Here is a 26,805-nt window from a genome sequence, read left to right on the forward strand (position 1 = left end):
GGAATGCTTTTAGGGTTGCTTCATAAGGTTGCTTGTACAATAAAACACATATTAGTTAGTGGATACTAAAGAGGATTTAATACCTATAATGAATGTGTGCTTATGTATTTGTTCTGGGTATCGATCCCTTATAAAAGCAGTCAAGAAGCTTAATGATTGACTCGGCTGGTGATGTTTTGGATGTCTTTCTGTGATGCTGTTCCGTTTTTCGGTATCTACTTTATCTTAGATCTATTGCATACGGCTTATCATCCTAGCCTATATCCTACAACATACTGTAGGTGTTCAGACATTTTAGATGCCCCCCCTGTCTTATTTCATCAAACAGAGAGACTACCTACACAGCACCAGGCTCGTAGCCTGTGGCTGGTGTGGTGTTTAGCTGCCTGTGTCCATATGGCTCTTGTCCCAGTGTGACACTGCTAGGTGGCTAGGCCTCAATTCCTGTCACTTGGATACCGTGATACCTCTGTTTTACTCACATACACACACACACATGTTCAGCGTTTAATTTTCTTTTGGGAGAAAATGGATGTGATGAAGTGACTTTTTTGATAAGACTGAACACTGTCCTGGAACTGTCCATGTTGCTATTCACTTCAAGTCAGTCAACATGGGGAGGCCTCACATCCATTATTCTCAGAGGACCTGCGAAACACCACCTGTGCAAGCATTGCATTGAATGATGACTTAATTCCAGGTTTGACATATCTAAGATTGGAACTGTAAATTGATGTATTCTCAACAGTAAATGGGTTAGGTTACCTCTCCCATCACCTCTCCCATAGTCCTGTGCATATCAGGACACTAGAGAAAATTCATACCACATATGGATTTACAATCCACCCCCACTGCACACATGTGACTAAAATATGGAAGCAGTCGTAAAACTTTCATGCTGCATATGAGTTACTTTAGATAACAAATGTTCTGTCAGGCTGTCTCAACACACACTCTCTCTCCCTCTTCTTCTATTTTCTCTCCTATTTGTGTCCTCTTCTTCTTCTATTCTCTGACAATTCCCTTCCTTCCTTCGTTCCCTTCACTCTCCCTCTCCCTCCTCTCTTCTCCTCCTCCTTTCCCCCCCCATCCAGAAGCGTCAGATCCTGGTGACTTTGGTGGAGATCCTCCTGCCCCTCCTCTTCTCTGCCATCCTTATTGTGCTGCGCCAGCGGGTGCCCTTCAAGAACTACCCCAACGCCACCCTCTACGAGAGCTTCTCCGTGGACAGCCTGCCCTCTCACCTCTTTCCATTCAAACATGAGCCCTATCAGCTGGCCTATGTGCCGAGCAACATCAGCGTGGTGCGTCAGGTGGCAGAGGATGTGCAGCACCTTCTGGGAGGAGTCAAATTCATCAGCTCAGGTAAGTGACATCGTTCCAGTTCACTCTTGACAGGAAATAGAAACATCTAGAAGGGTTTACACAGGATTTAGGGTCGCATCCTATTGTTCCCAGGACCACAACTGCTTTAGCTTTTAGCTATGGTTGGAAAAAGGTGTTATTGAAGATGATTGGTTTGATGACGACAGTTATCACGATGGTGATGATTATGATGTTGAGTGTGATTAACACCACTGCTGGTGCTCAAGGTTGAGATGAACCTTCTCAGGGCAAGTATATTCAGAAGTGATAACAAACTATATGTGTCACTAAAACAGGATCAGTTCTGCTGGTCTAGATGTGTCATGAAGTGAGAGGCCATCTTGTGGAGTGAAGATGGGACCTGCCAAGCCTCTGTTGAGGCAGTCTGCTGTGGGGATGCAGAGAGGAGGCCCAGACTTCATTCTTTTCATTCAGGTTCCTGTGTCCAGCATGGATGCTAAACCAAATTCAGACCAGAATGCAAATTGTACTGGTTGGCATGAGTTGTCCAGCTGCAATGTTTTCATAACACTGTCTCAGTGAGAGTCTTTTGCTGGGTTCAAGTTGATTTTGGGTCAATAACAACTCTGCCTTGTGTGTCTGTTTCTGTCTGTGTGTGTGTTTCAATCCACTCCTGGTCTGTGAAAGCTGACAGAGGCAGAGCTGTTGAGCTAGCCTCTCTATAGGTCAAACTCTGCATAAGATTTTCCAGTTGGATTCACCCCACTTACCATACAGTAACATTGGAAGTTGCTACAGTATGCAAATGACACTGCTGGTATCACTAGTATAGCCAGTTCTACTACCTAGAAGCCATTGTAGGCTCACATACTGTAGCTAACCTAGGAATACTGGTAACTCCAGGAAGGGCTGCTGCCCTACCCCACCCTCCCCTGCCTAATCCAGCTGGGAGATGGGGATATGATGAGAGACATTCATCCACCCACAACCTGTTATTCCGGTCCCACAGGACACTCTCACCAATCAGGCAGGCATAAAACAAACAGACAAACAGATAGGCAGGTCTGTGGAGTTGCACGTTGTTTGGTAAGCATGCACAGCGCTCACACACGCACACGCACACACACACACACACGCACATGCACGCACACACACAGCCAATAAGCGCCCTGAGATTACAGCTCTAACACTGAATTATTTAGATGGTCTCTGTGGTGAGAAGGGAGGGGGAAGGATGCGGTCAAACAGAGGCCTAGAATGTCATGCCTTTAGGATTACATTCTAAAACATGTATGAAATAGTCTTGTTATCGATGCAAGACTGAAAAATATACTGTAAAATTCGTAAGTGCAAGTATCATGGATCTAGGTGTAGTGTAGAAGTGCATTTGGGGTGAGCGCCTGTGGAGTGCTTGTTTATACTGGTGTGGTTTGGCAGCAGCTTGTCATTGACCTGTTTGACACTGTGTGCATGCGTGCGTCATTTGGCATGGATCCCATACTGCGCCATGACCCATGTTTGACTCTGATGCCAGTTTGTGATAGGCCGACTGCCTTCTCCTCCACACACTGCTCTGTCTAGACCTCTGACTCCCAGTGGTCGTGATAAGATTGCCAGGGTACCTGGAACTCTCTGAGAGCGCTGGAGAAACTAAATCAATCACCAAGATCTTTGCCTATGGTTATGGGTTTCAGTTGGTCAGGTCATTTGGTTGGAAGGTATGATCCCTCTGATTCGTTTCAATCCTCATTGCACAGAGTGACGTGAGCACTTTACTGTATCAGACACTTAAATGTTGCGTTTACTTTGGCCTGTTTGTTGAGTTTTGCTGGCCTTCCTGCTTTTTAGTACAGTAAAATGTGTGTGTGTGTGTTATTTTTTTGACCTTAGAGTGTATTTGATACAGTTAGTTTGCCAAGACTCCATCTGGCAGTTGTCTAGGCGTTCAATGTTAGAATTTAAATCAACAAGGTCAGAAACGTAGACTACAGTGTTTAAAAACTGGTATCATATGATTTTCAAACCGTGTGTGTATGTCCATAGTGCGTGGGTTCGAGACGGAGGAGCAGTTTGAGGACTTTGTGAGGCATGACCCTCTGTCTGGGAAGGTCCTTGCAGCTGTGGTGTTTGAACACCCCTTCACCCACGACGATGAACCACTGCCTCAACAGGTAAGGAGGAAAGATACAGGACTGGGTGTGAGGTGTAAGAGAGAGGGTATTTGGGTGCTTTTATGGTCATGAACCACATGGATTTGTTATTGTAGGGGTGAATGTGGGCCAGTTCAAAGGAAATACCTCACTGTAAAGGGAGATGAGACCTCCATTTACAGTATGTATGTGACCTGACACACTGTTTCAACATGTTTACTGCACTTGAACCTGTTGAATGAGCTCTTATCTGAAAAATTCAGTTTCTCACTTGGCAAGTATAATTACTTACGGTAAAAAAGTATAACCCTGGCATACTAGTCCAATTGAAACCCCCTGGCCTATTAAACACTCACCCCACAATCAATACCTCCACATACAGGTAGCTGCTAGCTGGAAGACAGTCAGGGAGTGAACAGAGATGTCTGGCAGGGTTAATACTGTGAAATCTCCAGAGGAGCCTTGGAAGTAGTAGTCTGACATGTTGAATAGGCTTGCTGGACCCTGTGTAGCCGCTAGCCTATCTGAAGCCCACTCTGGGCCTCTGAGGGGTTGGGATAGAGTTTTATTCCTACACTGCACTGCTGAGGTGAATCACTCTCTTTGTAGTTCTATATCTCCTTCTATCTCTCTCTCTCTCTCTCTCTCTCTCTCTCTCTCTGAGAGCGGTGGTCAGTCTATAACAATCAAGCTGAGCTGAACCCAGTGGCCTGCTGGCTGAGGGAGGGAGGGAGGGAGGGAGGGAGGGAAAGCGTAATGATCATAAGCCCAGTGCGGTTTGTCTCTGTCTAGGACAGGGTTGGGTGCACTTATCGTATCGAGGCGGTTATGGAGGGAAGCGGTGGATCAATGTAATCCTGCTACTGCTGTTTCATACCTCCCAGAGGTGTGAACTGGTTGTTGTTGATATTCTTTCTCTTTTTTCTCTCTCTTCCTCTCACAAATTCACCCCCTTCCCTGTGCAGGTCAGCTACCACCTGCGCTTCACCTACACTCCCCGTTGTGCCCCAGCCAGGGAGAAGTCTGAGCTCAACCCCAACAATGACCTGGACTGGCACACCCTCAACCTCTTCCCCCTGTTCCAGATGCCAGGGCCCAGGGAACAGTATGACCGTGAGGGGGGCACGCCAGGTGACAGACACACACACACACACACACCAACCAACCACACACCACACCACATCACACACCCCTATGTACAAAAGTGCTGCTGGGAAACTGATTCATGCAAAGCAGTATCTATGATCTCATCATTACACTGTGCAGTCAAGCAGGGCGCAGCCACACCCAGGTGCTGTGAGGATACAGTTGCACTGAGCAGCCTGAAGCTAGGCAAACACTAGCTTCTGTCCTAGAATGGGAACAAATCATTCCCAATGCACTTGACCACCGTATCAAGTCTATATTCAGAAAGAGGGGAGTATAACCAATTGAGGAACACCAAATTACACAGAAACACTTCTGTGTAATTCCTGATACACACAGCCTCTGGAGAGATCGAGAGTCCCTCACTGTGTTCCCATGACAACCCTGGCTCTGTATCAGTGGCGCACAGCATTTTGGCTGATCAGCCTTATCCAGCATTGCCACTGCCAGTCGCAGGCAGGCAGCCCTGGCGTGAGGCGGTGGGTGGAGTGGGAGGCCCGGTTTGGGCACCCATACAGCCGGACCCTGTCTCATAGTCATAACCCCCCCGTATCTTTAATCCAATGGCCTTTTGATGGCCTGCATGCTTCCTCCTTCCACTGTGAAGCTGAATGTCAGTGTCTGAATGATGGACTGAAAATGAACGAGGGATGAAAACAGGCAAGTGGTCGGGCGGTCCCCCGCCGATCCTTTTGATCTAAATTAAGTTGCTGTGTTGATGCGGCTCTAATGGGAGGCAAAATGGAGCCGTTACGCTGAACTCTACACAATATAACCAAAAAGCTCTCAGGACAAACATGAATATGGATTGAAAACCATGCATGCATAATGGGTTGTTACTGAGGCCACTTCTGCAGCACGCTCTTGATCAATTCAGAATGTTCAACGAGCAGCCCTTCGTTAGCAGTGGCATATGCTAATTTGAATTTTTGGAGGGTTGATGAAATGGCCTCAAAGAAAGATCACGTCGTGAGTACATCCATGTGTAAAGTGTCATGGCACATATTGTGCATTTGTATGGATCTAAAACGGACTCTTCCCCCCCCCCTCTGTCTCTCTTCCTCTCTCCAGGTTATTACCGGGAGGGCTTCTTGGCGGTGCAGCATGCGGTGAACAAGGCCATCATGCGGTCTTACAACAGTACGGGGGCGGCCTCCCTGTTGGCGCAGACCAGGGTGGTTATGTCCAGGTTTCCCTTCCCAGCCTTTATCTACGACGTCTTCATTCTGGCCATTCAGAACCAGCTGCCTCTGCTCCTGGTGCTCAGCTTCACGTATACCTCCCTCAACATTGTACGAGCCGTGGTGCAGGAGAAGGAGCGGAAGCTGAAGGTGTGTGTGTGTGTGTGTGTGTGTGACAGACATAGAATAGATGTGTGAGAGAGAGACGTGTGTGTTTGTGTAGTGTAAAGTCAGTGTGCTAGCTGTCTATGCTAAGCTACACTGTCTCCTTGTCTGTCTGTGCCAGGAGTACATGCGGATGATGGGCCTCAGTAACTGGCTACACTGGACTGCCTGGTTCCTCATGTTTTTCCTCTTCATCTCCATCTCCATCTTCTTCGTCACGCTGATCTTTTGCGTCAGGGTGAGTCTACTTTGGCTGCTCCATATCTACTTAGCTCAACCAAGGTTGCAGACAGCCTGGTTAAATGAGGTTCAGACAGGAATAATGTAATGTCATTTGCTGTAAGGCTTAACCAGAATTTCTTTGTTAGATTGAAGGATTAGCTATAAGCCATGTGTGTGTGTGTGTGTGTGTGTGTGTGTGTGTGTGTACAGTCCAATGTGTTAACTGATGCTGTTCCTGGCTGTCGTGTCCCTATCCAGGTGAGCCCTAACGGAGCCGTGTTGACCTACAGTGACCCCACCCTGGTCTTTGTCTTTCTGCTTGTCTTCGCCGTGGCAACCATTAACTTCAGCTTCATGATCAGTGCCTTTTTCTCGAGAGGTTTGTCTGCCTTTCTGCATTTTTGTCTCTTCTGTGTCCGTGTGTGTGTGTGTGAGTTAACACCTGTAGCGGAGTGTGTATGTAACATCGTCTTTCTCTTTTGTCTGAATGATGGGCCACTACTTTGAAGTGTGTGTGTGTGTGTGTGTGTGTGTGTGTGTGTGTGTGTGTGTGTGTGTGTGTGTGTGTGTGTGTGTGTGTGTGTGTGTGTGTGTGTGTGTGTGTGTGTGTGTGTGTGTGTGTGTGTGTGTGTGTGTGTGTACGTCCTTTCATGAGTCCATAAAAACACCTTCTCCTCACCCGTCTTCTGACAGCTCGGCGATGCTCCATTGTGTGTGTCGAGGGAGATGTAGGTCAGAGTATTTTACAACCCCTGTGGCTGTTTGCCTTTTCACACACCATGTCTTTTTAAACAACAGAAACCAGCAGTCGTAGGTGTGATGTGCAATCAAATGTCTATTCAGCCTCACAGAATAACAGAACGTAAATGGCTCATCGTGACAACCTGGATCAAAGGGAGGCGAGGGTGAAAGCAGGCACATGTGGGTGTTTGACGTTAGCAGTGAATGCACTTGCTGAGAGGTTTAGTGCTACAATATCAACAATATGTCATTGATTAGAGGACACTGATGCCATAATACATCATACGATGTGGTGTGAGCAAAAGCAGATTTGCCTATGATGAATTAATTCTGGTTATATATATATATATATATATATATATATATATATATATATATATATATATACACACACACACACACACACACACACACACACACACACACACCCTCTCTCAGAATCTAAATCCTGGAGAGTCCAGTGCCACTTATTGACCCAGCTTCAGCTTCTGCCAGATCTGCTTGTGTTGCTGTGGTAATCCTGCTGTTGTCTGGTCTTGTGCAGTGCTGTGCTGTAAAGACAACCTGTGAGGTCAGCAGGAAGATTTGGTTCCCCTTCTGTAGTGAAATAACGATGAACATTAATGCTGACCACTCATTTTGCCTATTCAGGAGTGATTGTAGGTCGTCGACCAGACACGTTTCCCTGTAGTCGTCGGCTGTATCTCATTCCCATCTCTGAGGGAAGCCGAGGTTATGTCCTTAACTGAACCACAAGTTTCTGAATTTCCTTCCCGTGACGTATTCAGTCGTGCCACTCTTACCGTGGAGTATAGTACCCACCTCTTATAAATAGGAAGTGATAGATTGAGGACTGGCATTCACTCCTCCAGTTTCCTCTGTTAGTCCTCAATTATCTCCTCACTCTTTCTCCCTCACTTTTTCTATCCCACTGCCTCAAGCTTCTCCAAATCACTCTGAAGCAAAAGACTGAAATTACCTGTTATTGCGTGCGAGCACCATTCACCACTCGACAGAGTAACAAGACAAGCTGTTATTTACCTCCAGTTTGTGACAGGCTTGGGCTTTTAACACGAGAGTTAGGATAATGGAACCCAGGCTTTTAGTTGGGCCCCACTGTTAAATTCAATGTGACCCCCTCAAACCATGTGAGCTTTTATAGTCTGGAACCCTTCCCTCCAATAGTGGGAGCCATGCTGGGCGGCTAATCTGGACATGAATAGTGAATGCCCATTCCATCATTAAAAGAAGGTAATGATAGAGGAATGATTCAGGCCTAAAGGCTGTGGTCCACAGGGGCTGGTGGAGAGAGGGCTGGGAGGCGGAGAGAGAAAGAGACCCTTTTTTGGACTGTTGAATTTCTCACATTCATTCATATCCTGTCACAGAGGAAACCTGTGTGACCAGGGTGTCGCCTTTCACTTTCTGTCAATCTGTTTTTATTCTTCGACCCCCCCTTATCGTGAAGAAGTAGAATTACCCCCCCCCCCCCTCTCTCTCTCTCCTTCTAGTCTTTCTCTCCACCTTTTCACCTCCTCCTCTCTCCTTCGTTCTCACTGCCTCCGGCAGCTGGTCTCGCTGGGGAGTGGGGTCTATAAATGATTCATGTCCCTAGTGGTAGATGACAGAGAAAGCCTGTTCCCAGTCATTATGTCCAGAGAGGTTAAAGGTCAGCGAGGCAGCAAGGACTACAGAGGGATGGAGAAATATACCATACAACGTACACACTGATTTACACACTGAGGTCATGACATGCTGTTGTTAGAAAGACACTGGTGTCTTAGGACTTGTCTTTTCGAGAATATGGTTGTAGTTACTGGTGGTCATCTTTTAGATGTGTCCATTCTCACCTATTCTCTTTCCCTACTGTGTCTGCTGTAAGTACTTCTCACTGCCTTTGATCTACCATTATTATTATTATTATTATTATTATTATTATTTTTAATGATGAGTTGTCTCAGTACTTAGACTTGTCTCAGACTGATCTGTCACTGAATCCAATCTCACCCATGTCTGGGCCAGAATACTCTGCCCTGACTACTCTATCACTGCCCTAGAATTAATTTTTCTAAAAATGATTGGGTGCCCTCCCTCACATCCAATCACGGACGAAGGCCGGGTTCTTTTTCTGCCTTTGTGCGAGGGCCCAGCTAGGTCAAGCCTCTCCACACCGTCTGCTCATTGTTCCCTCTCATAAAGGGACTCGCCCCCCTTCCTCGTTCTCCAAAGGAGCTGATGACAGGACCTAAATCAATACTTTCCTCTGTCGGAGTTCAATTAAATTTACTTTGTTCTGCCACAAGTGTGTTATCAGAGCCCTTGTGATTTCTATTGAATGGAAAGTGAAAAGAACTGATTGAGTCACTTTCTTGTTCCTATCGCACAATGGTCATTCTTCTCTTCCTCCTTTGTCACTCCTCACTTCGTGTGTGTGTGTGTGTGTGTGTGTGTGTGTGTGTGTGTGTGTGCGCGCCCAGGGGTGTGCTTTTGATCAGTGAGAAGAACGACCACTATGACAGTAATTATAATCATTATAATTGCCCCCCCCCCCCCCCCCCCCCCATCCAGCCAACGTGGCAGCGGCAGCGGGCGGCTTCATCTACTTCCTGAGCTACCTGCCCTACGTGTTCCTGTGGCCTCGCTACGACCTTTTGAGCCACGCCCAGAAGGTGTCCGCCTGCCTCATCTCCAACGTGGCCATGGCCATGGGCGCCCAGCTCATAGGAATGTTTGAGGGCAAAGGTGAGTCATCTCTCTCACACACACACACACACACACACACACACTTTCATTCCCCTTCACAATACCAAAATGTCATGTTTCAATATAATCCCTTTCTCTTCCTTTTTTCATTTACATATGCCAATGTCTACCAAACTTTTCTCTCTCTCTCTCTCTCTCTCTCTCCCCCCCCTCATCTCCCCTCCTCCCACCAGGCACGGGGATCCAGTGGTGTAACTTGTTTGATCCAGTGACGGTGGATGATGACTTCTCCCTGGCCCAGGTGCTGGGTCTGCTGCTGCTGGATGCCCTGCTGTATGGCCTGGTGGCCTGGTACGTGGAGGCTGTGTTCCCTGGAGAGTACGGAGTCCCCCTGCCCAGCTACTTCTTCCTGCTGGTACGCTCACATCACACACACAACCACGTACAGTACAATCAAGCCATTCTCTGGCATATTGCATACTTAGAGAGAGAGAGACACACACACACACACACATGACGGAACCATAGAAACATTTGGTCAACCATACTACGTCAGTAGCTCTGGTCAATATTAGCTATCAGCTATCTTTTCCCACATGACTATGCCAAATAAAGGTTGATTCTCAGGAAGTTGTGTGTGTGTCGGAGAGAGAAAGTGACAGAGCCAGGCTATGGAGAGGTCTGGGAACTCTCAATGGGAGGAAGTCTTGGTCTGTCCAGCCAGGAAAGACTGGCTTATCTACGCACACGTGTGTGTGTGTGTGTGTAAGTGTGTGTGTGTAAGTGTGTGTGTGTGTAAGTGTGTGTGTGTAAGTGTGTAAGTGTGTAATTTGATCAGAGGGCCAGCGGAGTGAGGAGTAGACCCCACCAAGATGGAGAGACAAGGGCCTCTCACGTCAAGCCTCTCTGCCTGATTGTTCTCCTTGGCTCCTTCTTAGTCCAAGTCTGGCCCCAAACCACATCATTTACTCCACCTTTTGTGTTCCTAATCACAGTTTGCCGTGCCTGAAACAGATTAGTCATGTGCGAGGGAAGAGTGATTTATATAGTTAGATTGGTGAGTCAGCATGACGGATTGCTAGCGGATTTGTGATGTAAGACATTGTTTCCTTCATTCTCCATCTCCTTATTCTTTGTCTCCCCATAGGACACTCCGACAGGAGTTGTCAGCTATTCCATAGTCATTAGATTTCCTTAATTGATATGCCAAATAAGGATGGGTAAGTAATGAACCTCCCCCCCCCCCCCCCGCGCTGTTGTTGTGACCTTCATTTCCACTGTGTCAAGGCTGATATCTTTCAGGAGAGACATTTTCACACAACTTGATTAGTTTCCCATTAAAGGCAAAGACAACTAAATTCACTCACATTAGCATCGGTATTGGATGCTTTTGGGAGGCATTAACCTTAGATCAAGTTTGACCGAAATGTTTCCCTAGCCTCTTCTAGGAGAGAAGAATATATGTTCTCAAGTTGAGCTGTTGTGTGGCTATTATAGGACTTGGTTCGATTATAGTATAGTATGGGGCCTTGTTCATGCTGTAGTGCTGTTGTGTTTGGGGTCCACTCCATAAACAGGTCCTTGGACGTATAGCAGTGATAATGATGGGAAGAGGACTCATACGTGCAGTTAAGACATTACTCATTTTTCTCCTCCTCTTTCTCCTCCACCTTCCCCCAGCCTTCGTATTGGTGCAGCAGCCCACGTATGGCCATGGTGAACGAGAAGGAGGAAGAGGAGGATGCAGAGAAGGCTCTGAAGGGAGAGTTCATCGAGGAAGAGCCGGCTGGATTGGTCTCTGGGGTCAAGATCAAGCACCTGGCTAAGGTAAGCACTAGACAGGACAAGATGGTGATGGGGCCCTTAGACCCAGGAGGTCATGGTAGTCCCTACCCTTATCCCATTTTAACAGGGCACAGATGTGCAGTCTACCTGTAGAGATTCTCATAAAGATTCTCATGGTGATTTTTAATGGATAAATAAGTAGAAGGTCAAACTGCTACTAGAGGATGTTAAAAGTAGTTCTTATCAGTTTTGATGTCATTATTTGGCCTCATGCCTCTCTGGCAGGAGTTCAAAGTGGGCAACAAGACGCGACAGGCTGTCAGGGACCTGACGCTCAACATGTTTGAGGGACAGATCACCGTTCTGCTGGGACACAACGGAGCTGGGAAGACCACCACACTGTCCATGCTGACAGGTGGGACACGCGCACACACACACACACACACACACACACACACACACACACACACACACACAGACTCCACAAAGAGACTTGCAAAACAAATGTTCATGCGTGCACACATTGGTTGGTAGAATACACACTGCTGTTTTTGAAGGATGCAAATGCGAGTGGAAAAATGTAATGGTGATATGGTAGTAACAGAACCCAGACGGTCCAGTCACATCAGAGTGTGTACTGTCTTACTTACGTGTGTGTGTGTGTGTGTGTGTGTGTGTGTGTGTGTGTTCGTTCTGTCAGGCCTGTTTCCCCCCAGCAGTGGCAGGGCCTACATTAACGGCTATGACATCTGTCAGGACATGGCTCTGATCCGCCGCAGCCTGGGCCTCTGTCCTCAGCACGACGTGCTCTTTGACAACCTCACCGTCAGGGAACACCTACTTTTCTACGCACAGGTAACACACACCTGATTTGTATGTGTTTCAACACACCTGAACACAACCTTCCTATCTTTCTTCTCTACCGACCATCTTTCATCCTCCTCTTCATCCCTTCCTTCATCTCTCTCTCTCTTTTTTTTTTTTTTTGTATAACTTTTCTATTTTTTCCTAACTTCATGATAGAAAAGTATGGAGTAAAGGAGGTAGTTTTGTCTCTCACTCCGTCTCCCTCTCCTCCCCGTTTCCAGCTGAAGGGGTACCCTCAAGAGTTGATTCCAGGGGAGGTGGACCGGATCATCAGTATTCTAAGTCTGGAGGACAAGCGGCAGGCCCGCTCTAAGACTCTCTCCGGTGGGATGAAGAGGAAACTGTCCATTGGCATTGGCCTTATTGGAGACTCCAAGGTCAGAAATAGAACCAGACTGTGTGCATGTAGGGACTCTTTTGTGTTTGCCCTTTTCTCCCAGGGCTCTTGTTGGGGCACAGGTGTTGGCATTTTCTTTGGGGGGGGGGGGGTTGATCCTGCCCTTTTTAGATCCCCTCTGGCTAGACCTCAAACACTGTTGTTGGCTTTCAGGTTGGGAGCAACTCCTCTGACCCCTTTCCCTCCTCCTCCCCTGGCTTTGTCTCCTCCGTCCCTCCACAGGTGGTGATGCTTGACGAGCCTACTTCGGGCATGGACCCGTCGGCACGCCGTGCCACCTGGGACCTGCTGCAGGGCGAGAAGCGCGGGCGCACCATCCTGCTCACCACCCACTTCATGGACGAGGCCGACCTGCTGGGAGACCGCATCGCCATCATGGCCGGGGGAGAGCTGCAGTGCTGCGGGTCACCTCTGTTCCTCAAGAACAAATATGGTGAGAGGAGGGAGAGAGGGATGAAAAGGGTGAGAAGGGGAGGGAGAGAGAGAAGGCAGAGGGGGATGGAAGAAGTAAGAATAGAGGAGATTGGGGGGGAAAGTGGGAGAGATGAGAGGGTATGATGTGAAAGTCAGGAATATGATCGGAGTATAAGTGAGGAGGGAAGGACGGAAAGAAACGGGAGAGATGGGGAGAGAGAAAAGAGAAAACATTGTGACGTGTAATCTTGTGGCGTTGGGTATTATCCTGAGGGTAAATAGACAGGAGATGTAACCCTCTCCCTCCTCCCATGTCCCCTACAGGTGCTGGCTACCACATGGTGATTGTGAAGGATGCTCTGTGTAACGTGTCTGAGATTACCCGCCTGGTACACATGTATGTTCCCAATGCCACCCTGGAGAGCAGCGCAGGGGCCGAGCTGTCCTATATCCTGCCCAAGGAGAGCACCAGCCGGTAAGACTCACTCAGATGCTCACATGCTTATTGATTTAACCATATTTTTTATATTGGAAAACCCACCTCACTAGCTTAAAGGTGCCTCAAAATGTTATGCTAGATCTGGAACATCTAAAACTATAGGCCTAGGCACCCTAACTGGTAAAAACATCGACACCTGACAGTCCAACAAACATGGTTTCAACCTTTAGCACAGAGAGTGTGTGTTAGTGTAGGGCAGGCATGTCCAAAGTCCGGCCCGGGGGTTTCTGCCATGGCGCCTGTACATAAAAAGAGGAAAGTTGACAGTGAGGGCCGACGCTTCCAGGAGAGATGGGAATTACTATATTTTTTTACTGAAATCGGAGCAATTGTGTTTGTCTAATTTGTCAAGAGACTGTTACCATGTTTAAGGAATTCAATGTAAAGAGACACTACCAGACAAAACATGCTAACGCATATGACAAGCTAACAGGGAGTGAGCGCGCTGAAAAAGTGAAGCAACTCCAAGCTGCTTTGGCCTCACAACAGCGACTCTTCACGCGGGCCTGTGAGTCAAATGAAAACGTCACCAAAGCAAGCTACGAAGTGGCCATGTTAATCGCCAAATATGGCAAACCTTTCACAGAGGGTATGTTTATCAAAGACTGTGTCATGAAAATGGTGGAGAACATTTGCCCCGAGAAGAAGCAAGAATTTGCTAATGTTTGCCTGGCTCATAACACTGTGGCACAGAGAATAGAGGACATATCATCAGATATTCAGAGACTATTGGGGGACAGGGGAGTGACTTTTGATTATTTTTCATTAGCCTGCGATGAAAGCACAGATGCATCTGACACTGCGCAGCTACTGATTTTTTTGAGAGGAGTTGACGATGACATGAACATAACAGAGGAGCTGCTTGACCTCCAAAGCCTTAAAGGCCAAACAAGAGGAACGGATTTATTCGTTTCTGTTTGTACAGCTGTTGACGATATGAAACTGCCATGGAGTAAAGTTAGTGGGATTATTACCGATGGTGCGCCTGCCATGGTTGGTGAACAAAGTGGATTGTCCACATTGATCTACAACAAAGTCAGCGAAGAAGGAGGTAACGCTATTATACTCCACTGTATAATTCACCAGCAGGCTCTCTGCGCAAAACATCTCAAATTTGATCATGTTATGAAACCCGTGGTGACAGTTTTCTACAGGACAACATCGGTGCGCAAACGAAGAGGTATGCAACAGCCATCACATCTCTTTCTGTGGAGTTTAACGAACGCTTTCGGGATTTTGCAGCTATTGAAAAGGACATGTTGCTTTTGTCTTCTCCCTTCCATTGCAATAAAAAAAAAAAGATAATTGTGACAATGAAAATAAAATTGTTATAGAACAGTGCATTTGTATGTAACTTTTATTGTTAAAAAAAAAATGTCAGAAGGGACCATTGGCCCCCGGGCATCTTCACATGATCAAATCTGGCCCTCTTTAAAAAAAGTTTGGACACCCCTGGTGTAGGGGGATATTTTTAGAACAAGCACTGTAGATGTATCAATCAATCACTCTGGAACTGGGAACATTTTAATCAACGCTGACCTCATCCTGTCTTAGTCACATCTTTCCTATGTGTCGCTCTCTCTTGCTCTAAAAATCAATACCCAATCTCAGAGTGTGACTGCCACAGTGCAGATCCTCAGAGTGAGACTGTATGTCTGGCACTTATTCATGTCAATATGGTTTGATTTTCAATCTGTCGAGCCCAAGCTGGGACCCTTTTTTTACCACTGTTGAGGAGGTTGCCTAGAATTTGCCTGTGTTTGTAAGTGTCCTGTTGTCTCCACTCAGGTTTGAGCTGCTGTTTGCAGAACTGGAGATGAACAGAGAAGAGTTGGGCATCGCCAGCTACGGAGCCTCCGTCACCACCATGGAGGAGGTCTTCCTCAGGTAGGGACACACTTTCACCAGGGACACCCACGGACGTACACTTCACCTGGGGGTTTATACTAGGGCCGTCTAGAAGCCCACTGGTTCTCTCTTCTCCCCGCTGTTAAGCCCTAACCCAGTTGAACCAGTAATACATGGGTTCTGAATCTGATAGCAGCAACTTTATTGTTGACCCTCTATGCACGAGCTGACTTCCTCAGAATTTACAGGAGGCATGGTGATTGAACTACGAGGCAACTTAACCAGTGGAGAGTTTCTGACTCATGCTGTTCAGCGGCTTATCTCGGCTGTGTTCATCATGTACATCTTCTGCTCAATTACCCCACATTGCAAACCAGCTGCCTCCAGCAGCCTAGAGAGCTATTATTTCTGCCTTTTGTGTGTGTGTGTGTGTGTGCATACGTGCGTCCAGTTATTAAAAAGCAAACACAGCTGTGAACACTTCAGTCAGGATGTCTGTACCTCACTGACACTGTTGCCACTAAACATATCTCCCATTTATGCCATCATTATTTTTATACCACGCTGGGAGTCCATCAGTATCCTTGTCATTACATTTTCACAAGAGCAGCAGCATGGGAGGCCCGGTATTTTCTTTTCAGAATCTAGCCCTCTTTCTTTTCAGGTTCCTTTTTTGGCTCCACTTAAAACGGACTATTTGAACATCCCGTCAGATGTCACATACAGCCAGTACACACCATAAAGGCCTAGTACTTGTTCCTTTTCAGCTACTACATTAGGGTTCTCACTGTGTGTTTCATACAGCTTCTGCAAGCGGCCCTCCATTTTCATTTCATTTCAGCCTCCAGATAGTGCTCTTTTTAATATAGATCAGTGAGAGGCTCCTTGAGAAATTTGAAGATGGAATTTTGCTGCCCCTACTCCCTCATTATTACTCTTTGTACCATCAAAAGACCCCTTCATACATACATGGTTGTGGTGGGAGAAGAGGGGGTCTAGTGGGGGTGTAAGAGCCTGTTCTTGGGTGGGTGCTATGTCATGGAGCAGAGATTGGATGGCTGCATTGATCATGTATTTGTATGGGACAGAAATAGCTTTCTCGCTATTGTGGTTGTTGTCCACACCCTTCTCCTCTCCTCTGACAGCGTTTTGACACCACAGAAATAGAACAGCTAGGTTGGAACGTATAAGCAGATGGAACCAACAGCATTTTGCGTGTGTAAAAGTCAAGATATTGTATAGATATTGACATGAGGTCTACATGTCTCTGTGTGTCTTCAGAGTGGTGATGCTGAATTCAAAGGTCTTACTGTACATATTAAGGTGTATATTTTCAGTAGTAGTCATGAAGAGTAGTGAAGCTAAGTGAAAGTGCCATATTGATACTTGATTGAGGTGTGTGTGTGTGTTTGTGTGTTTTCTCTGTGTATTGTCAGGGTGGGGAAGCTGGTGGACTCTAGTCTGGACATCCAGGCCATCCAGCTGCCAGCGCTGCAGTACCAGCATGAGCGGCGCTCCCATGACTGGACCACGGACGATGCCAGCAGCATCAGTGGCATGACCGACGTCACCGACTTCACCGACAGCGGCACGCTCATCTCTGAGGACTGCTCCAACATCAAGCTCAACACAGGGGTGAGAGGGAGCGGTCGGGTCAAACCACTCTAGTGTTTTAGGGGAAAGTTGCTATATATTCGTCTGCATGCAGGAAGTCATCTGAACACTACAGAGGGATACCCTGTCGACACGTAATATTTCGAATCTCATGTCTCTCCTTCCCTCATGTCTCTCCTTCCCCCCCATAGGCCAGACTGTATATGCAGCAGTTCTACGCCATGTTCCTGAAGAGGGCACTCTACAGCTGGAGGAACTGGAAGGTGATGGTGGCCCAGTTCCTGGTGCCCCTGGTCTTCACTGTGCTGGCCCTAGTGGTGGCACGCTCCTTCCCCGGGCGCCACAACTCGCCCCAGCTACGCCTGGCATTGAGTCGCTACGGCCCCACCACCGTGCCTGTAGCCCTGGAGCCCGGGGCTGGACCCCTGGCAGCTGCCCTGGCAGAGGCCTTCACCACCCAGCTGTCTGCCCAGAAAGCACACCCTCACAACATCAGCGGTATGTGTGTTTTTGACAGAGGAAAAAGAGGTAGTGCATAATGTTCCTTTCTTTTCTCATCTCCTACATTTGCACTGATCTGATATGACTGGTCAGGTGACCAGCCTCTGCCATTTATGCTTTCACCTACTGTATCTGAACTCGTCCGATCAATTCAGAAGAAGCAGACTCTAGAAGAGGGAACCCCTTTGGAGTCTTGATGCATCCCTAAAGTAAATGTACTATTTTTACATCCACCATTCTCTCTACCTCCTCAGATTTCACAGAGTATGTGCTGAACCAGGCCGAGGAGGAGGGTGGAGCCTTCAACGAGCGCTGCGTGGTGGGCGCCGCCTTCAGGGCAACCAACAAGTTTGCCGAAGCCACGGCCTACTTCAACAACCAGGGCTACCACACCCCCGCCACGGCGCTGATGATGCTGGACAATGCCCTGTTCAAGCTTCTGGCGGGACCCAATGCCTCCATCCAAACGGGCAACGACCCCATGCCCCGCAACGTCTCAGAGACCGCCCAGAGCCAGCTAACAGAGTGAGTGGGGAGGAAAGGGGATGGCGGACAAGGGGCAGGGGCAGTGGGAAGGTGTACAGGAGGGGAGGAAGAGGGGGATGGATGGATGTATGCAAGGAATTAGAGGAGAGTATAAAGGGAAGAGGGAGATATCAAGGGAAGAAGAAGTGTGAAGGATGCTGGTTTGATGGTAACAGTTTAATTCGAGTGTATTTGAGCCAGGCAAGGCCTTCCTATAGGAGTAGGTATGAGCAGTATTATAGGAGGTTAACTTTTACATCCACACCCACCGCCCTGTGTTTGATCCTAACACCAGGGACTCTCATTCAAGCACTAGCGTGGATCTCTCATGTAACAGCTACTAAAGGCCAATTAGGCACAATCATCAGCTCCACTCTGCCTGGTTCGATAGGGAAGCGGGAGAGGCTGGAGAGCTGATGATAGATGTATTAGGGGGAGGTATCGACTTCCCACCATTGATCAGGAGGTTTTATTGGAAGTGAGAGGAGGAGGAGGGGAGAGGGTGGTTGTTGGGCAGCCTGGGGATGGGGGGGATGGATTGATGTGAGGATGGAGAGGGTGTGATGTCACCCTTGCAACTAGACAATCATGTGTTGTGTGTCTCCCACCTTTCTTACTTGGTCTCTTTCTTTCACTTCCTCCATTTTTCTCTATTTCTCTCTCTCCCTCTTCTTCCTGATACATTTCTGCACTCCCCTCCCTCACTCCCTTCCCCAGAGGTCAGACAGGCTTTGCCATAGCCATCAACCTGATGTACGGCATGGCGTCTTTGTCCAGCACCTTTGCGCTGCTCCTGGTCACAGAGCGCTCCATCAAGTCCAAGCACATCCAGCAGGTCAGCGGGGTCTACCTCTCCAACTTCTGGTTCTCCGCCCTCCTCTGGGACCTGGTCAACTTTCTGCTGCCCTGCCTGCTCATGCTGGTGAGTACAACATCAGGATTTAATTCAGTGCTGTTTAAAGGATGGTACCATCTGGATGATTACTGATACAGTAGTCAGTGTTCATGTCTCTTCCCACTCTGAGGTTTTTTTGGATGGATTGTCGACAAGTGAATGAGTCATGTACTTTTGTTTTTATTACAAACACTTAACCCTCCCTTTCTCTCTCTCTCTCCCCCCCCTCTCCTCCGTCAGGTGGTGTTCCAGGCCTTTGCAGTGAAGGCGTTCGTAGAGGACAACCACCTGGTGGACGTGTTGCTGTTGCTGCTACTGTACGGCTGGGCCGTGATACCTCTCATGTACCTGCTCAGCTTCCTGTTCTCCACTGCCGCCACCGCCTACACCCGTCTCACCATCTTCAACATCATCAGCGGCACTGCCACCTTCCTGGCAGTCACCATCATGACCATCCCAGGTGAGTAGAGCTTGGACAGGTGGTATACCGGAGAGGTGGTCGAGTGGGGAGATCTAAAGCTTCGCACTGCTGTGACAACCACAAGTTCATTTCTTTCACATCGCAGACTCTGAATTGTGTGATGAATACTTATGAAACAAATAAACAAAACAGACAAGACAGTACAGAGAATCCGAGTTGGCGTTCAAAAGTGAGTTGTGTCATGTAGGGGCTCCAGGGATGAATCCATTCAGTTCTTACAATTACTTGAGTTCAGGAGTTGAACACATAGAGAATGACGAGGGTTTATTCACCCTGGTTAAGTAGTTATTATTATCAATGACTAAACGGCTGGAGGGGCTTCAGCTTAGAATAGATCTATCCATGACTTGATTGTTGGATCAAAGCATGCAAAGCTTACCACTGTGAACCCGACAAACCTTAACCATATTTTTCCTCTACCTCTGCCCATTCCCTCCCTCTACTCTCTCCCCTCTCAGAGCTAAAGTTACAGGACCTGTCTCGTCTCCTGGACAAGGTGTTTCTGCTCTTCCCCAACTACTGCCTGGGAATGTCCTTCAGCCAGTTCTACCAGAACTACGAGCTCATCACCTTCTGCACCTCCAACCCCATCACTGAGGCCATCTGCAAGATCTATAGTGAGTACTGGGACATACCATGCTTGAGCTGTGGAGGTTGTAGTAGCTGGAGAAGAATTAGTTGTTGTAGAAATCGCTTTGGATGTTGTAGTAGCATGACCCAATGGGATTACAGTAGCTCGCTGGACAATGAAAATGTGCCAGTCAATAATCTTTTAACGAATGGGTGGCTGTAAATAAATTGGTTGTAAGTAATTTAGTTGTAGTAAAGTAGATGATAATGCCGTTGATGAAGATGATAAGATGTTGAGCCGTTTGGACATCAACCCCTGCAGAACTCTGACCCGTTTTATTTTGCGTCCTCCTTAGACATCACGTACCAGAAGAACTACTTCTCCATGTCGGAGCCAGGCGTAGGGCGTTTCCTGGTGGCTCTGTCGGTGCAGGGCGTGGTCTTCATGGCCCTGCTCTTTGTTATCGAGCTGCAGTGTGTCCGCACCCTCAGACACCTTCTCAGCTCCCTCTGCAATCGACGCAAACAGGTAAGCTGGGGACAAAACAAATATTTACAACAGGGTCTTCTTCTGTTAGGAGGGGATTATGGATATGGATCCTCTACACAGATCTTAATCCAATGCATTTTTTCAACACCGTTCTTATAATGCCCGTGTGTGTGTGTGTGTGTGTGTGTGTGTGTGTGTGTGTCAGATGCCACTGATTGCAGATGCAGCACTGATGCCAGAAGACCGGGATGTAGCGGAAGAGAGGAAGAGGGTTCTGGAGTGCCAACCAATGGTGGAGTCTATGGTGGGGAGCCCACTCATACTGCAGGAGCTCAGCAAGGTAGGTGTGTGTGTGTGTGTTCTGATGAGAGAGAGGGAGATTGGCTGTAGCATTGGGTTGTGTGATCTGTGAGTGTGTGTGTTTGTGTGTCTAATGCCCCCGCGGTCTCTCAGGTGTACAGCAGTGGGGAGACTCTGCTGGCTGTGGACAGGCTGTCTCTGGCAGTGGGGAAGGGAGAGTGTTTTGGTCTGCTGGGCTTCAACGGAGCAGGGAAAACCACCACCTTCAAAATGCTCACCGGGGACGAGAGTGTGACTGCAGGAGACGCCTACATAGACGGCTACAGCATCCTGAGGGACACCAAGAAGGTAACAAAGAAGGGGACAAAAGAGAAGAAAAAAAAAAAGGAGGGGAAAATAATCAGCAATTTTATAATGACTTTCTAGTGGGGTTCAGTTGTAACCTTGGGTGAGATGGATTTGTTTACAAATGGCACAGCACTGACGACACTGGAGTGCTTTTTGCATGATGTTGCTGGCTCCATTGGTTTGTATTATTATGTCAAGTGAAACATCCCAGGGACATCTTTTGATTTATAAAGGGGAATTCCTTCCTCTTTGTAGATGTAGAAATGACCTCACTAAATGACCTTGGATAAGAACATCCTCTGTCTCTCCTGTTATGGTAGGTGCAGCAGCGGATTGGCTACTGCCCCCAGTTTGACGCATTGCTGGATCACATGACTGGGAGGGAGACACTTTGTATGTACGCTCGCCTCAGGGGGATACCAGAGAAATACGTGTCTGGCTGTGTAGAGAACGTGCTGCGGTCGCTGCTACTGGAGCCCCATGCAGACAAACTGGTCCGCAGCTACAGGTAGGCAGGCTGGTGCAGGACGTGTGTGTGTGTGTGGTGTAGTGTGTGGTAGATTGGATGCCACGGACCCCTCTCCTGTTCAATATCAGTTTTTTCTCCCTCTCTAAATCTCTTTCCCGTAGGAATGGTTAGGGGGAGATTGCTCTTTTGTGTTCACTATTAAAGTTTGAATGTCAAGTGTAATGAGATGGAGATGACTTATGTACGCACACTGACTCCCTCTTTCCTCCATTCTTGCTCTCTCCCTCCTTCCAACATCCCTCCATTCTCCACCCTCTGTCTTTCTGTCCCTCTCTCCCTCTCTGGTCTGCAGCGGGGGCAACAAGAGGAAGCTGAGTGCAGGCATGGCTCTGATTGGTGGGCCTCCGGTCATCTTCCTGGATGAACCGTCCACTGGTATGGACCCTGTGGCCAGGAGACTGCTGTGGGATGCAGTGACCCGCACCAGAGAGTCTGGCAAGGCTATCATCATCACCTCTCACAGGTGAGCATCATACACACATCATCATCATCATCATCTTCTTCCTCTTCTTCATCGTCATCCTCATTATCATGATCGTCCAGTCAAGTGTCAAGATGGATTGATCGATGATCTAAGATGGATTGATCTGACAGTATGTATTTAGTTTGTTCCTTCTCCTTCTCTCTCTCTCTCTCTCTCTCTCTTTCTTTCTTTCTTTCTTTCTTTCTTTCTCTTTCTCTCTTTGTTCCTGTCGCTGTATCTCCTGTTTCTCCCCCTCTGTAGTATGGAGGAGTGTGAGGCCCTGTGCACCAGGCTGGCTGTTATGGTGAACGGTCAGTTTAAGTGTCTGGGAAGTCCCCAGCACCTTAAGAGCAAATTTGGCAGCGGCTACACCCTGCTGGTCAAAGTACGCGTGGAGTCCGAGGTGGAGGACAGCGACCTGCAGCTCTTCAAGGACTTCATCGAGAGCACCTTCCCAGGTCACACACACTCCGCGTCTGGCTCGAACACTACACGTAACGTCCTGCAGTGGTTTAGGATGTGGGTATAACGTTACATCATTTCCTTCTCTCCGCAGGAAGTCTACTGAAAGATGAGCACCAGGGGATGGTGCACTACCACTTGACTGACAAGACTCTCACCTGGGCACAGGTAACTGTATTTTTAGTTTTCCCTTTAACCTCTCCATGAAACCGCAGCTAAAACACCCCTCCTGTCACTCATGCTGTGTCAGAGGGCCCTCTAGTGGAAATTAAGTAGAATGACCTCATTGCCATGAAGTTTCCTTTGGGCTATTAAGGTTTTTAAATACAGACCACAATGAATAATTCATCTGATATTGTCCCTCTCCCTCAGGTGTTTGGCACTCTTGAGGCAGCCAAAGAGAAGTACAGAATTGATGACTACTGTGTGAGCCAGATCTCCCTGGAGCAGGTGTTCCTGAGCTTTGCCCAGTTCCAGCACTGCACAGAGGGCAGGAGGAAATAGAACAATTGGCGTAGGAAGAGGAGGGGGGGGGTGGGGGTTCATCCCTCTGTTTCTCTCTGCTTCTCTCTGCTCATCTGTGTGTCTCCACTCCACTGTGTGGAAGGCCTGTGTACATGGACCCGCCTCTCTGACGCGACACTGGGCTACGCTCAGGTCTCTCTCTACACAGTGACATCATCACTCACGCTTTCACTCACACACACACACACCACACACACACCACACACACACCACACACACACACACACACACACACACATGCACACATGCACACGCACGCATACACCACTGTGCAGTGCTGGACCAAGGCCTCAAGGTGGCTGTGTTCAACAGCTACCTCCTAATCGCTGCTCCACCGCCTCATAGACTGGGCCAGTGCACAAGCTTGGACCTCAACAGTAACCTCTCTTCTGTTCAGTCGGTTTGTTTGTGTGTTAAACATTTAGGCCAGTCCTGAGATTCTGAGAGGCAGGGTTTGGTAGTGAGGTTTGGAAGGGGTGGGATGAGGTTTGGGGTCTGCTACTGTATACCAAGTAACAAATCCTAGATGTTGCACCTTTTTGTCTTATGAGTTGAAAAATGACTTTCCACTGGATATGAAAAGAAGTCTGTACTGCTCCCTTTTGTGATTGTGTGTGACTGGGGTTGTCTATGTACAGTATGTGTGCACTTGAATGCAGCTGTTATTTGTTATTTATGATTTTTGTTTTTTCCATGTGATTCTTGCTGTGGTCTGAGGATTTGTGCTCAATCAGTGGCATCACTGAACGATCGCTGTAGGAAAAATAAGATTAATCACTTCAAGTAATTTCAATTGTAAAAAGAAATCCAATCCAAAAAAACCGAAATCGACACAAAGTAGAACCCCTTAGCCTTGTTGAATGAAGGATCTGAACTGTTTTTTTTCTCACAGGGTGTTTGCCTAATGTTAATGGGCTTAACCGGGTTAATACTTAATAACTTTTGCTAATTTGCAGGATGGAAATAATGTACAACAACAATAATATGTTAAAGGTACTGATGCCATTTCTCTATCCAATCACAATGGTTGGCAGGAACATTAAGATTTGCATGTCTAAATAGCTAACAGTCTCTGCATAGCATCGCATGCAACTAAACCTATAGGTATTAGATACCCTTCAAAAAAATCTTGTTTGAATGAAGAGCGGTCTGTAAAGAAACCAAAGTCTTGAAGGATTTCAGCATGTCTGACTATTTGAGAGAAAACTATTCTTAGCATTTTGATGCGCAACTTCTCCCACTAAACTAAGGCTACGGTAAGATTGTGTGGCTGTGTCATCGACACAGATTCACTAGATCTGCCTTTTCAGTTGAAAATGTTTTCCATATAGTAGATCATACAAGACAAGATAATAGACTTGTGGTCAAAGAATGAAGGTGTCTTCTTGTGATCCTATATCTCTAGAGCTGTCATCTTAAAAGCAGCTGCCATTGAGTGGACAGGTGTTTACTGATACAGAACTTTTGACCACACATAGTTTGCCTGTCTAGTAGATGTCAGTAGACCTGAGCAGGACCTGAACATCATAGGCCCCAATTCAAACAAAGCTGCTTCTGGGTTTCCTGAGGTTAGACACGAATACATGGTTTTGCACTGTGAGTTTGAAATCCTATGATCAATAAAACAATGTTAACTATATGAGACAACAAGAGACGTTGTGTCATATTAAAACAGGCTACCTTTCAGTGCATGAAATCCTTATTATAGTCCTATAGAAACCCTGAAACAGGTTTTGATTGAATTGAGTTTTACTTAGTCGTGGCATTATTTTAATGCATGTTCTTGGTGTCTCTTTGAGGGAGATTACAATGATTTATCTCGGCTGTGTTTTTTGTTGTGTACCCACATTCTATTTTGCTGCAGCTATCTGTTTCACGTTGTTCACTTGATTTTTGTGTGCCGTCCCTTGACTCCTGCGGATTATACTTCTACAGTACTACAATGTTATTCCTTAAGACTTAAACAATATGAAGTTTGCTTATTGATGTGTAGATACACTACAGCTGTGGACCAATGTACTGGTACGTCCTTTTGATACTGGAGCTTTTCCTCAAGGAAAGCACTGCACCGTCCAGTCAATGTTACAAAGTCACTATCATTTTGACCATTGGCTATTGTTTGTTAATTTTAATTTTATGAAATTGAGTGAATTGGAGGCTAGCTAGATGGTAGCTTCCACTTAAATGGAAGCATGTCCATCCCTGCAGGTCTTTAGTCCCAGAATTCAGTTCAATGTTTACTCCTCTTGTATCTAGATACAACTCTCCTATGTGCACCCAATGCCATACTACTGAAGTGGTTATGGATCTGAACTATCAGAAGAACTCATGGGAGAATAATGTTTAATAAGGATGTTTATGATGATGATGGTTAATTTATCACTGAAACTAGCCCTATAACAGCCTCAAACACACAAGGGCCATTTGTCTGTAATCTGTGAAGGAATAACTGTGTTCCTCCACCGCTTAAGAGCTGTTGTATTGTTATCTAACACCACTGTATTCCTGAAGATTACATTCCTGTTCAAAGCTCACTCAGTCTATGCTGAAGTGAGTTGAATGTATTTATTTATGACCGAAGCAAAAAGCACTCTAAAAGTGGACGACTACAACAGTTCCAGTTTTTTGGGGGGTGTTTGAAGCACTGCATATGATAGTTAACACACTTGAGGGCAAGGAGGTAGTAACAGAAACAAACACTAAGTTGAGACTGACAGGGCTTATTTGGTCATTCAGGGCTTTGACCCCAGACCTTTTGATTATTATTATTTTTTTACATATTGGTCTTCATGTAGATGCACAGTTCATCCATGGATACGTCTTGTTTAGAGCTTCTTCTTGAGAATCAACCGAAACTTCTTTCGCATTTTTTAGTTCAGTACAAAAAAACTTGAAAACAGTTTGTGATGAATATGATAATGATAAAATCCAATGTATCATGTTTAAAAAGGGAATCTACATCATTGTAATCTAATGTACTGTACCATGGAAATAACCTTGTCTACTGTATATGTATTGCCATTCTTTTTTAATTAAATCTGCTCTATGCAAATGGAAGCAAAAACACTTTGTCGATTAACTCAAAAGCACTATCCCCACAACTCCATGTCTTTCCTAATAGTCTGAACATTTTGTTCAGATTTCTGTCTTTCTAGTGTGCAATAAATTACAAAAAAAGACTTGAATCATTCACACTGATAACTTGGGCTTGGTCACCAGACTCCATTGGCCAGGATGTATGAAGAAACAATCGTACAAGAATTCAGCTCAATCATTCAGGTTTGTCTAGTTTTAAATGTCCAATATCTCCAATAGATAGGACCTGAACCCTCAGATGTGCGGAGGCTTTGTGTACTCATTCCTTGTTCAGAAGCAGAAGCTTTGAGTTATGAAAACTCTGCAGTAGTTTCATCCTTCATAACACATTGCATCAAATATTGGCCAGTGAAATTTACAGTATGGTGTGCCATGTTGCTAACAGATCATTGGTAGCATCACATGTTAACTAACACAGAGGCACAACAGTACCCCAAGCACCTTTTAAGGGAACATGTCAAGCATTTCTGCATCATCTGTGTCTTTCTTTGTAGGTTAGGATATGGGAAACATGGAGTCTCACTTTCATGATTAAAACCTGTTATATTCTGTGTACAACCTA

The 26,805-nt window shown here is 46.7% G+C and overlaps 1 protein-coding gene across 1 annotated transcript in view; it reads left to right on the forward strand.

Moving 5' to 3' along the window:
- abca3b (ATP-binding cassette, sub-family A (ABC1), member 3b) overlaps window positions 1-26,240 on the forward strand; it is a 30,540-nt gene extending 4,300 nt beyond the window's left edge. Inside the window, exons 3-31 of the mRNA XM_083676287.1 lie at window positions 1,095-1,365; window positions 3,370-3,497; window positions 4,442-4,607; window positions 5,694-5,953; window positions 6,090-6,206; window positions 6,449-6,569; window positions 9,500-9,673; window positions 9,868-10,049; window positions 11,315-11,461; window positions 11,705-11,834; window positions 12,120-12,274; window positions 12,508-12,663; window positions 12,906-13,116; window positions 13,422-13,572; window positions 15,385-15,483; window positions 16,881-17,079; window positions 17,250-17,556; window positions 17,814-18,084; window positions 18,802-19,006; window positions 19,220-19,439; window positions 19,919-20,077; window positions 20,387-20,559; window positions 20,726-20,860; window positions 20,974-21,168; window positions 21,489-21,676; window positions 21,990-22,160; window positions 22,422-22,618; window positions 22,717-22,790; window positions 22,995-26,240. Of these exons, the coding sequence (XP_083532413.1) occupies window positions 1,095-1,365; window positions 3,370-3,497; window positions 4,442-4,607; window positions 5,694-5,953; window positions 6,090-6,206; window positions 6,449-6,569; window positions 9,500-9,673; window positions 9,868-10,049; window positions 11,315-11,461; window positions 11,705-11,834; window positions 12,120-12,274; window positions 12,508-12,663; window positions 12,906-13,116; window positions 13,422-13,572; window positions 15,385-15,483; window positions 16,881-17,079; window positions 17,250-17,556; window positions 17,814-18,084; window positions 18,802-19,006; window positions 19,220-19,439; window positions 19,919-20,077; window positions 20,387-20,559; window positions 20,726-20,860; window positions 20,974-21,168; window positions 21,489-21,676; window positions 21,990-22,160; window positions 22,422-22,618; window positions 22,717-22,790; window positions 22,995-23,126 (5,094 nt within the window). The 3' untranslated portion in view covers window positions 23,127-26,240. The remainder of the gene's footprint in view (window positions 1-1,094; window positions 1,366-3,369; window positions 3,498-4,441; window positions 4,608-5,693; window positions 5,954-6,089; window positions 6,207-6,448; window positions 6,570-9,499; window positions 9,674-9,867; window positions 10,050-11,314; window positions 11,462-11,704; window positions 11,835-12,119; window positions 12,275-12,507; window positions 12,664-12,905; window positions 13,117-13,421; window positions 13,573-15,384; window positions 15,484-16,880; window positions 17,080-17,249; window positions 17,557-17,813; window positions 18,085-18,801; window positions 19,007-19,219; window positions 19,440-19,918; window positions 20,078-20,386; window positions 20,560-20,725; window positions 20,861-20,973; window positions 21,169-21,488; window positions 21,677-21,989; window positions 22,161-22,421; window positions 22,619-22,716; window positions 22,791-22,994) is intronic.
- Window positions 26,241-26,805: the final 565 nt, after the last annotated feature.

This window comes from Argentina silus (genome assembly GCF_951799395.1).
Source record: "Argentina silus genome assembly, chromosome: 9".
NCBI classification, from domain to species: domain Eukaryota; kingdom Metazoa; phylum Chordata; class Actinopteri; order Argentiniformes; family Argentinidae; genus Argentina; species Argentina silus.